Source organism: Physeter macrocephalus, chromosome 4, assembly GCF_002837175.3.
Source record: "Physeter macrocephalus isolate SW-GA chromosome 4, ASM283717v5, whole genome shotgun sequence".
NCBI classification, from domain to species: domain Eukaryota; kingdom Metazoa; phylum Chordata; class Mammalia; order Artiodactyla; family Physeteridae; genus Physeter; species Physeter macrocephalus.
In genome coordinates this window covers 68,286,749-68,296,397 of record NC_041217.1, presented here as the reverse complement: position 1 = coordinate 68,296,397, position 9,649 = coordinate 68,286,749, and the positions used below count along the sequence as shown (strand labels likewise).

The following is a 9,649-nucleotide window of genomic DNA, read 5'->3' as shown; positions in this document are numbered from 1 at the left end:
CTCTGATTCATAGCCTTTGCTCTTTACATAATAACATGCCATGATACCATTCGTGAGTATTATTCCCAACTTTCTCCCCTTGCATTTTCCCCCCTGGGAATTATTAAACACCGCAATAAAAATTCAACATCTATTGAGTACCTCCTTTATGCCAGGTTCTGGTTTCATTGTTGGCCATACAAAAATAAAATAAACAGTCCCTCCCCTTAAAGAGTTCAGTCTAAAGGGGAAGAACCACATAATTTATAATACAGTGTGTTAAGTGCTACATAGAGGTGTGTGCTTTATCCACCATTCTCCTGTTTCTTCTGTCCTTCATGGATCAGTTATACAATCTTATCTGGTTATTTTTCTCCCTTTTCCTTCAGTTTACCAGCCCTCTAGATGAAGACGGCAAGCATCCTGCCAAATACATTCTTCTAATTTTTGTGAAATTTAGTGTGGCACAAAAGAGGCTGGAAGCTTCCCAAACAGGGTAAATGTTGAGTAAAGGCCAGGGTCAGAAAGGAGTAGGGTCTACTGTGGCCACTAAAGAAACTAGCCTGGGCTTCCCTGGTGGCGCAGTGGTTGAGAGTCTGCCTGCCGATGCAGGGGACACGGGTTCGTATCCCAGTCCGGGAGTATCCCACATGCCGTGGAGTGGCTGGGCCTGTGAGCCATGGCCGCTGAGCCTGTGCGTCCGGAGCCTGTGCTCCGTAACGGGAGAGGCCACAGCAGTGAGAGGCCCGCGTACCGCAAAAAAAAAAAAAAAAAAAAAAAAAGAAACTAGCCTGATGGGAGCTGGCACTGAAAGATATGTTTGAAAAGGCAGGGTGATGCCAGATCCAGACTAGAGACTGCTCAAAATGCCAGGCCAAGACATGTGCTTGAGCCACTAGGCAACAAGGACCTATTGTAAATTATCAACTCTGACTGATAAGATTAAAATGTTATTTTAAGATTGCTCAGGCAGCAATGTTTCAGAAAGACTGAAATTAGAAGATTCGGAAAGTGGGGAGGCCAGTGATGTTCAACAAAGACCTACTGAGAACTCAGATCCCAGGCACTGGAGGTAAGGAAATGAAAGCCAGTTCCCGCCTTTGAGGAGTTCACAACCAACTGAGAGAGATAAACAACAAAAATGTAATGTAGTAGACATGATGACACAGTCAACACAAACCTAGGGTAGATAAAATATGGTGAAAGAGGAGTCTGATGTAGCATGGAAAGAGAGAAGGCAGGGGAAAGACAGAGAGCTGGTAAGCTCTAGCTCTTCAGCCTCACCTGCTGAAATAGTTAGCTATGAGGAAAGGGAAAGGGAATGTTAAAGGGCAAGGTAATGGCATGGCACAGCCTACCAAGGTTATGAACCATATAGTTAATGAGGGAGAAAGAGGAATGTTCGCTTAACAATGATCAAGCCAGAGGGCGTGGTCATGTAGTGGGCCAGCTCAGTTTACTTCCAGAATCCTCTCTAACCCTCATCAGCTAAACTGAAGAAAGCAAGTAGTGTAGGTTGGCAGGCCAGGAAGGAAGCTAGAAAACTAGTTTAGGTGCTAGAAGATAGAAAATGGCTGCCTAGAAAGAGATTAAGGATGGAATTGACTGGAAAAGCACCCTAGAGAAATTTGGGGGATTTTGGTGTTCGGTATCTTGCTTAGGATGCTTGTTACAAGTAAGCATATGATTGTCAAAACTCAATGAACAGAACACTTAAGACAGTGCATTTTAGGGAATTCCCTGGCGGTGCAGTGGTTGGGACTCTATGCTTCCACTACAAGGGGCATGGGTTCAATCCCTGGTTGGGGAACTAATATCCCACATGCCGTGTGACCAAAAAAAACAGTGCATTTTATTGTAGGTAAATTATGCCTCAATAAAAAAAAGAAATCAAATTACAAAACTTGAGGAGGGAAAAAAGAAAACTAGAACAGTTAAGACTCAAAGAGGAAAATTAGATCCCATGAAAAATTTCCCAACCAGTCTGAGAACCAAAGGAATTTGGGTATTTGGGGAAAGAGTAACTGATACCTATTATTTGCCAGACCCTAGACTACACTCTTTCACATATTTCAACTTTATCTCCGACCCAACAATGTCCATCTAAGCTCGGTATTTTAACAGTATTGTGACTATTTCAGGGAGAGAGTGAAATAGGTCTATGAAAGGAGGTGGGAGAGCTCAGACGAATGGAAGATTTTGTACAGTGTGCAGTGTAGACTGTGAGATAAAAGATGTATGAGGGCTGGGTTCAGCCCCCCGAAAGGCAGAAGGGAAGAGGAAAAGGTGAGAGAAAGGCAAGGAATACAGGAAATGTCTGAAGGAATTTCTCCAGAAACTTGAAAAATCAGAAAATTGGGTCCATCTCTGACTCAACCTTTTCTTCCACAAAAAAAGGAATAAAATTTTTGTAAATCAAACTTAAGAAGTCAAAACTCTGCCATTAAAATATTTAGAAGGGGGCCTTCCCTGGTGGCGCAGTGGTTGAGAGTCCGCCTGCCGATGCAGGGGACACGGGTTCATGCCCCGGTCCGGGAAGATCCCACCTGCGGCGGAGCGGCTGGGCCCGTGAGCCATGGCCGCTGAGCCTGCGCATCCGGAGCCTGTACTCCGCAACAGGAGAGGCCACAGCGGTGAGAGGCCCGCGTACCGCAAAAAAATATATATATACTTAGAAGGTCTGGAACCATATGCATTAAACCAGGGATCCCGGGCTTCCCTGGTGGCGCAGTGGTTGAGAGTCCGCCTGCCGATGCAGGGGACGCGGGTTCGTGCCCCGGTCCGGGAAGATCCCACGTGCCGCGGAGCGGCTGGGCCCGTGAGCCATGGCCAAAAAAAAAAAAAAAAAAAAAAAAAACCAGGGGTCCCCAACCCGCGGGCCACGGACCACTACCGGTCCGTGGCCTGTTAGGAACCAGGCCACACTGCAGGAGGTGAGCGGCAGGCGAGCAAGTGAGTGAAGATCATCTGTATCTACAGCTGCTCCCCATCACTCGCATTACCGCCTGAGCGCCGCCTCCTGTCAGCATTATGGTGAGCTGTAGAATTATTTCATTATATATTACAATGTAATAATAATAGAAACAAAGTGCACAATAAATGTAATGTGCGTGAATCATCCCAAAATCATCTCACCCCCGACCCTGGTCCGTGGAAAAACTGTCTTCCACGAAACCAGTCCCTAGTGCCAAAAAGGTTGGGGACCGCTGCTTTAAACCATGAACCATGCTACAGGGAAGTTATATACCTACTGTATAATGTTGCATTTTATCTCAGTAAACATGTGCTTTTTCTTTTCTTTTTCTTTTTTCTTTTTTTACCAGTTAAATTTTGTTAAATCCACTGTGGGGTCAGAGAACAGTGTTGCTAAAAACTGGGACCTCTTTCTGCTGGCACAGGAGGAACTCCTCATACCTGTAATCTGTGTTTGACACAAGTGTAGGATTAAGAGTGGCATCCATTCCTTCACGCGACTGCCTGGGAGAGCCCTTTCATTTTCTCAACCCAGTGACAAAGTCTGAGGGAAGTGAGGTTGGGGCTGGGGACCTGAAGATCTAGAGCAAGCGTAGGCAAACTTTTTCTATAAAGGACTAGATAGTAAAAATGTTAGGCTTCGAAGAACATACAGTCTCTGTTACAACTATTCTGCCATTTTAGCACAGAGGTAGCCACAGACAATATGTAAACAAATGGTCATGGCAGCAAGACCAAGTGGGGCCATAGTTTGCTGATCTCTGGTCTTGAGCAGTGGTTCTGGCTCCTGACTGCACATCAGAATCATCTGAGGGGCTTGTAAAACCACTAATGCCCAGGTCCCACTGCCGAGACTCCAAATCTGAGATGGGGCCCAAGACTTTTTTTTTTTTTTTTTTTTTTAATAACTACCAGGTGGGGACTTCCCTGGTGGCGCAGTAGTTAAGAATCCACCTGCCAATGCAGGGGACACCGGTTCGAGCCCTGGTCCGGGAAGATCGCACATGCTGTGGAGCAACTAAGCCCATGTGCCACAACTACTGGGCTCACGCGCCTAAATCCCATGCTCCGCAACAAGAGAAGCCACTGCAGTAAGAAGCCCACACACCTCAACGAAGAGTAGCCGGCGCGCAGCAGCCAAGACCCAACGCGGCCAATAAATAAATAAACAAACTACCAGGTGATTCTGAATTATAGTCTCTCAGCAAACTGCTGGGTGTTTTCATTTTTGTTTTGGTTTTGGTGTGTGAGGGTGGAGGAGCAGATGAATGCTGGAAGAAGAACTGGGGGCTGAAATGAAGTCTAGATTAAGATTAGAACTGTTTTCAGTCCACCTGACAAATTAAGTGCTTCCAATACTTTAATTAACTGCTCTTTATTTGTTGCTTTTGGTGCACAGCACTGTAAGAAGTTGCCCAACCCAGCAAGTCAGCCCCCTCATCACTCTTAGCGAAGGAGGCCATGGGCAGGTGGAGGGAGCATTCAGTAAGCCACCTTCTACCTAACCTTCTTTCTGGAACCATTCACTATAGGCCCCTTCGTAGTTCCTAGCCCTGTGGAGAAAGAGGAGTGAGGGAAGGACAAGCCCAGGAGGCAGTCCCCAGTCAAGCCCCAGCTAGCAATTCACACCATCCCCATACCCTTTGTATCCAAGGCCCCGGGCCAACTGTGTGGCTTGAAGGCCCCGCTTGCCCCTCTGACAGAAGAAAATGAGGTTCTCATCTTCCAGCTTTGGTTTCTCGGTGGAGTACAAAGCCTTGAAAGCAGCTGGCTCCATCTGCAGGGCAGTTTCCAACTCTATCACTGGGAGGAGGAGTCGAGAGGACAGAATGGAAAGCCGGCAGTTTGGCAATCTCAGGCTCTGAGGCTGGGCCTGGAAGGACTGGTCCTGTGGTCGAACAAATCTCCAGGGGGCCCCAAAACAACACACGGTGACCACCACCCCCCAACCTCAAGGACAAGATACAGCCTACCTGCACAGGAAGTCTGCCACACAACCTTTGAATGGAAGCCACTTCCCCTAGTTTGTGAGGAGGAGCGGGCAAACTCAGGCATTCAGCCTTGGGGAGATCGAGCGTGTACAGAAGCTGGCCTGCCACTTTCTTGTCGCCTGTTATCCCCTCAAACTTGAAGGGCCAGTGCGGCTGCCAGGATCCGCCTCCAATCAACCCTTCTTAAGGGAAGTTTGGGGGGCTACCGGAATACTGGAGCCCCGTAACCAGTGCCTTCCCCACACCATCCTAAGTGAGGTCCCATTGGCTGAGACTCTCCTGGACAGCCTCTCCACTCCACCACCAGGGCTTCCCCTCTCAATCCCATACCCGGGATGTTGAGCGCCCCAGGGATGGTCCCAGCTGCCGCCTCCTCCCGAGATCTCACGTCGATGAGCCGGGCCCGGCCCGAGGCTAGGAGTGCACGGAGTTCAGGGAGCAAGACCGTGGGCTCTGAGAAAGGGGGCACGAGAGCATTGAGGGGAGCAGGAATGCAAGGCCCAGCTGCCGCGGCACCCCCTCACCTGGCTGCGCCCCTACCCGGCGGGGGATGCGCGAGGACCCCCTCCGCCACGCCCCTTTGCGCCTCCCTCCGCGTGCACCTCCACCGGGGGGCTCCACGCGCGGCCTACGCGAGATCACAGGTCTCCCCGGCAGGTACCTCCAGCCATGGTACGCGCCGCAAATGCGAGTTTCAGGAATGCGGATCCGGCCAGCCCCCTGGGCGCCCGCAGCATCTCCCCCGCCCTCCCGGAGCCGGAGCCGGAGCCGGTGTCGGAGCCGGAGCGAAGACTAGACCGGAACCGGAAGCGAAGGCACCGCCTCTCGCACAGCCCCCTGCAGCACCGGTTCCCGGTGGCCCTAACACACGCCCGCTAGAGAAATCCTCGCGATTGCCGGGCGTGGGCGGGCAACGACACACCGGTCTGGCCCAGGTAGTAGGACTCACAGTCCAGAAGCAGCACCCCACCCTAACCTTGGCCCAACCCTTACTGGTCAAAGCACAACGTGCCCCCTCCCTCCCGCCCTGGGGCCCGCAAAAGGAGAAAAAACGGAGACAATTGTGGCTCTGAATATTTTATCTTAAAAAAAAAAAAAAAAAAAAAAAAAAGGAAAGAAAGAAAAGGGGTGGGGGAACCGTCCCCACAAGGGGGTAAGGCCCCCAGTGGGCCCTGCCTGTTGTTCTCCCTGGCTCCAGAGACTTATGCATAGGCCTTAGCTGCTTGCCGGCCAATCTCCTCTTCCTGGGGCAGCAGCCACTGCTAAGCATCCTATCCCCACTTCTTGCTGAAGCCTGTGCCCAGAGTCCTCAGGTGCACATCTGAGCTCCAGGGAAAGGAAGAACCAGTGGAAGCGCCAGTGTCCTGGGGCAAGCCAGAGCTTTGCTTGTCAGCAGACCCTCTGCTAGCACTCTAAGCAAGCACAGGGCAAGCCCCCCAGTTCAGTGTGTCCAATGTCCAGCATGGAGACAGCACATGCATTGTGCAAGAGGAGCACAAGGGCCCAGGGGCTGCACGGTGGGGTTGGGCGAGGATGTCAGTACACATCCACGTGTGTGTTTCACACCACTGCAGGCTGCTATATCACAGGGCCTCAGTTCAAAGACACGCCTTCTGAACTCCCCCCAGTCCCATGCCAGAAGTGGGCAGTGAAGGAAAGGGCACGGGGTTAGCCTGTTGCTCCTGGGCTATCTGCAGTTCTCTGAAAGGGGCTGTAGGGCCCAAAGCCTCTGAATCCCCAGAATTAGTTGCTATCACTCTTGATGACGACCTCTACTCCGTGGTGCCTCAACTGAGCTCGTAGCAGCAGATTCTTGTTTTTAAGATCTTCCACCTACCATGGGAAGGAGGCAGTAAGGGAAATAGGTAGAAAAGTTGGCACAGCCAAGTCCCTGAACTTACTGGGACACCCACCAGTGAGGAGGAAAAGATAAAGCCCTCTCTGTGGAAAACAAAATAGGGAGGCCCAAGCTGGGTTAGTGGTTAGGGAGGCTGAGGACAGCTATACTGAGGGTAGGGGGGTCTGACCTGCTGTCGGAGCACATCATTGTCCAACTGCAGCTGGTCAAGCCCCTGCAGTTCTTCAGACAACCTGTGGTTACTCTGCCGAAGTTCCTGGATATAATCACAGGCTTTGGATAGAATTCCACCTTTACTCTGTAAGAAAAAGCCAACAAAATGAGGACTAGGATATAAGATACCTGGCTAGCTTTCCAAAAGCATGTTTACACCCTGGACCTCATTTTCCCTTAAGGATGGTGAAATAACATCTCCCAGGGATTCAGGAACCTCAGAGAGAGAAAGGAAAAGACTACTGCCGTGTGTGCCCACTCTCTACCATTTCTGGAAACAATACCAGGAGACAGAATCCAGGCATCTTGCCCACTACCAGGGTCTTTCCATGACCTGGCCAGACTTGGTGCTCTCCATGGAGCAGTCTGGGATGATCTTGGACAGTTGTACAATCCAGTTGTTAATCTTGTCTCGGCGGCGGCGCTCCACTGTGGGGCAAAGTAGAGGACAAGGTGACTCAGGGAGAACTCACCAAAGGCCCCAGGGTAAAATTACCTAACCTCTCCCCTCAACATCACTGCTATCCCCAATCCCGCCAGACAGCTCCAAGCTTCAGACGCAGATCATACCTACCTTCGTTATGCTGAGCCCTGCGTTTCTCATCCCGAGTTGTCCGGGGAGCTTCTGACTTCCTAGCAACAGAGCCCAGATTGGCCAGAGTGAGGGAGGGTCAAAAAATGAGATTGGAGTTTGGGGTGAGGAATTACCCCAAATCTGGAAGGAATCAAGACCATTTCTGGTAACTGAAAAGAAACAGGGTTACTCACGGGGAATAAGGGTGGGTCCTGGGGGCAATAGAGCGCTGGCTTCCTCCTTGCAACACTTCTTGTGGTGACATCATCACAAAGAACTGACCTATGAAGATGCACGGTAGGTTCTGTCAGGACATAAGCCTAGGAACCTCACCAAGCTCTAAGGCCAAGGCCCTGGGACCCTCCTCTAAAAAGGACATACTGCCTCCTGCTGGAAGGGCAGCCCCAGACTCACTGCCTGCCCAGGTCTTTGTGATCATTTAAGGGATCTTGAGTAAAGGCCCACTGCCCAGCAGCCATGTCCCACAGCCTATCCCAGCCCCTCCAGCCAGCATCCTCACATAATAGCTCACCAGTGCCAGGAGGGGTCGCCTGCCCCAGTAGTGCCTCTGAGCCCTGGGTGGTAACAACAGCTGCTGTACTCCCCGATGTGGTACCCCCTGCCCCATCTCCCACTGCAGTGCTGGGGAAGTAAGTATAGTGCGTCTCAGCAGCTGTCCCCTCTGTGTCAACTGCATCATCACTCGTGAACGCACCCTGGATCACAGCCTGGGAAGGGGAGCAAGAGAACAGAGACAAGGGACAGTTAAATACTGCCCATGAACTACTCTGTGGCTTCTATCCCTTGGGAGGAGGGAGGGAGAAACATCCAGAAAGGGAGAGTCTAGTGCTTTGGGTCAAGGCAGCCCTAGATGCTTCCCTATCCCTAGCCACACCTATCCTATGGGTTCCCTTCTTCATCTTACTACTCAGAGCTCTAGTCCCCTCTGCAGCCCATACCCCTGTACCTGGGTCATGGATTGAGTGGCAGGGTAGCCACTGATGGCGCCAGTCCCCTCAGTCTGGCCATCCAGCTGCCCCTCAGACACCTGGATCACCCTGTACATCACCTAGAGGCAGGGAGGAAAGGGGGAGAGGGGAAGAGGGCACAAGAGAGTAAGTGCTGGGGGTTCCCGGATCCCTCATAAAGCTGCTCTTGGCTAGGGCCCCCAAACAAGAATCCTTCAGAGACATATAGTTAGCCATTCCCCCTCCTTTCCCCATACAGAGGTTTCAGCATAGCCCCTACCACACACCAATCGCTACTCCAAACCTCCTACTCCATCCCCCATCCCCTTCCCCTCAAATAGTCCACATCTTCACCTCATCCTCCAAACCAGGTTCTCCCCATGACAGGTTCAATTACCTCCCTCAATCCCAACCCCAGGTAACACCTGCAGCCACCTGGCCCCCTCCCTTACCTGGCCCCCATTTTCAGTTCGGAAGACGTACTTGACGTTGGGGTCAGGGAAAGTGGCAGCTGACTGGATGCTGGCGATAGCCACACTGGTTGGGTCCTCCCCAGTTGCCACTGCGCCTGAATTAGGAAAAGGACAAGCCTGTGAGTTACTGCTTTTCTCCCTCTGTTGCACTTGCATGTCATTTAAAAGTAGCTTGCACAGGTGATAGGCCCATGGGGTAGGGGGAGAGGCCACGATGGGCTCTTGGTCTCAGCTCAGTTCCGTTTCTCCCACTCACCTTCCTGAATCTGCACTGTCCCCTCTTCCGTTTCAGCTGTTTTCTGCTGCCTGTTTGTGAAGGGACAAGAGGAAGAATAAGGGAAGAAGTGAATTAAAAGCTCACTGGCCCAGTAACATATGGCTCCCAAACTCATTGGCATTCCCAACAGGTGTAGGTTAGGTTAGAATAACAAGAGCTAGTATTTACTTAGCACTGAGCTAAGCACTTAACAGGCAATATCTTACTTAATACTAAGAACAGCACTATGAGTAGGTAGCACTACTTGCATGTTATAAACTGGAAACCAGATCACATAGCAGGGTGATGTAGCTGGGACCTAAATCTAGGTCTGCCTGACTCCAGAGCCAGTGCTCTTAGCCAT

General features: G+C 51.0%; 2 protein-coding genes across 3 annotated transcripts; both read right to left on the bottom strand.

The window, feature by feature from the left end:
* Nucleotides 1-3,860: 3,860 nt before the first annotated feature.
* TSTD1 (thiosulfate sulfurtransferase like domain containing 1) lies at nt 3,861-5,810 on the bottom strand. Its single transcript, XM_024116021.3, has 4 exons — nt 5,605-5,810; nt 5,274-5,396; nt 4,593-4,755; nt 3,861-4,505 (listed from the first exon to the last, which is right to left on the bottom strand). The coding sequence occupies exons 1-4, from the start codon at nt 5,678-5,680 to the stop codon at nt 4,454-4,456; spliced, it is 414 nt and encodes a 137-aa protein (XP_023971789.1). The 5' UTR covers nt 5,681-5,810; the 3' UTR covers nt 3,861-4,453.
* A 197-nt stretch (nt 5,811-6,007) lies between these two features.
* USF1 (upstream transcription factor 1) lies at nt 6,008-9,403 on the bottom strand. Of its 2 annotated transcripts, none has more exons than XM_028488732.2 (9): nt 9,286-9,403; nt 9,009-9,124; nt 8,556-8,657; nt 8,121-8,316; nt 7,783-7,870; nt 7,589-7,647; nt 7,349-7,443; nt 6,971-7,099; nt 6,008-6,776 (listed from the first exon to the last, which is right to left on the bottom strand). In XM_028488732.2, exons 3-9 carry the CDS (start codon nt 8,652-8,654, stop codon nt 6,687-6,689), a joined length of 756 nt encoding a protein of 251 aa, XP_028344533.1. In that variant the 5' UTR covers nt 8,655-8,657; nt 9,009-9,124; nt 9,286-9,403; the 3' UTR covers nt 6,008-6,686. The 2 variants fall into 2 exon arrangements, with proteins under 2 accessions (XP_028344533.1, XP_028344534.1); XM_028488733.2 differs by having other exon boundaries at nt 9,040-9,124; nt 9,286-9,306.
* Between the last annotated feature and the right edge of the window lie 246 nt (nt 9,404-9,649).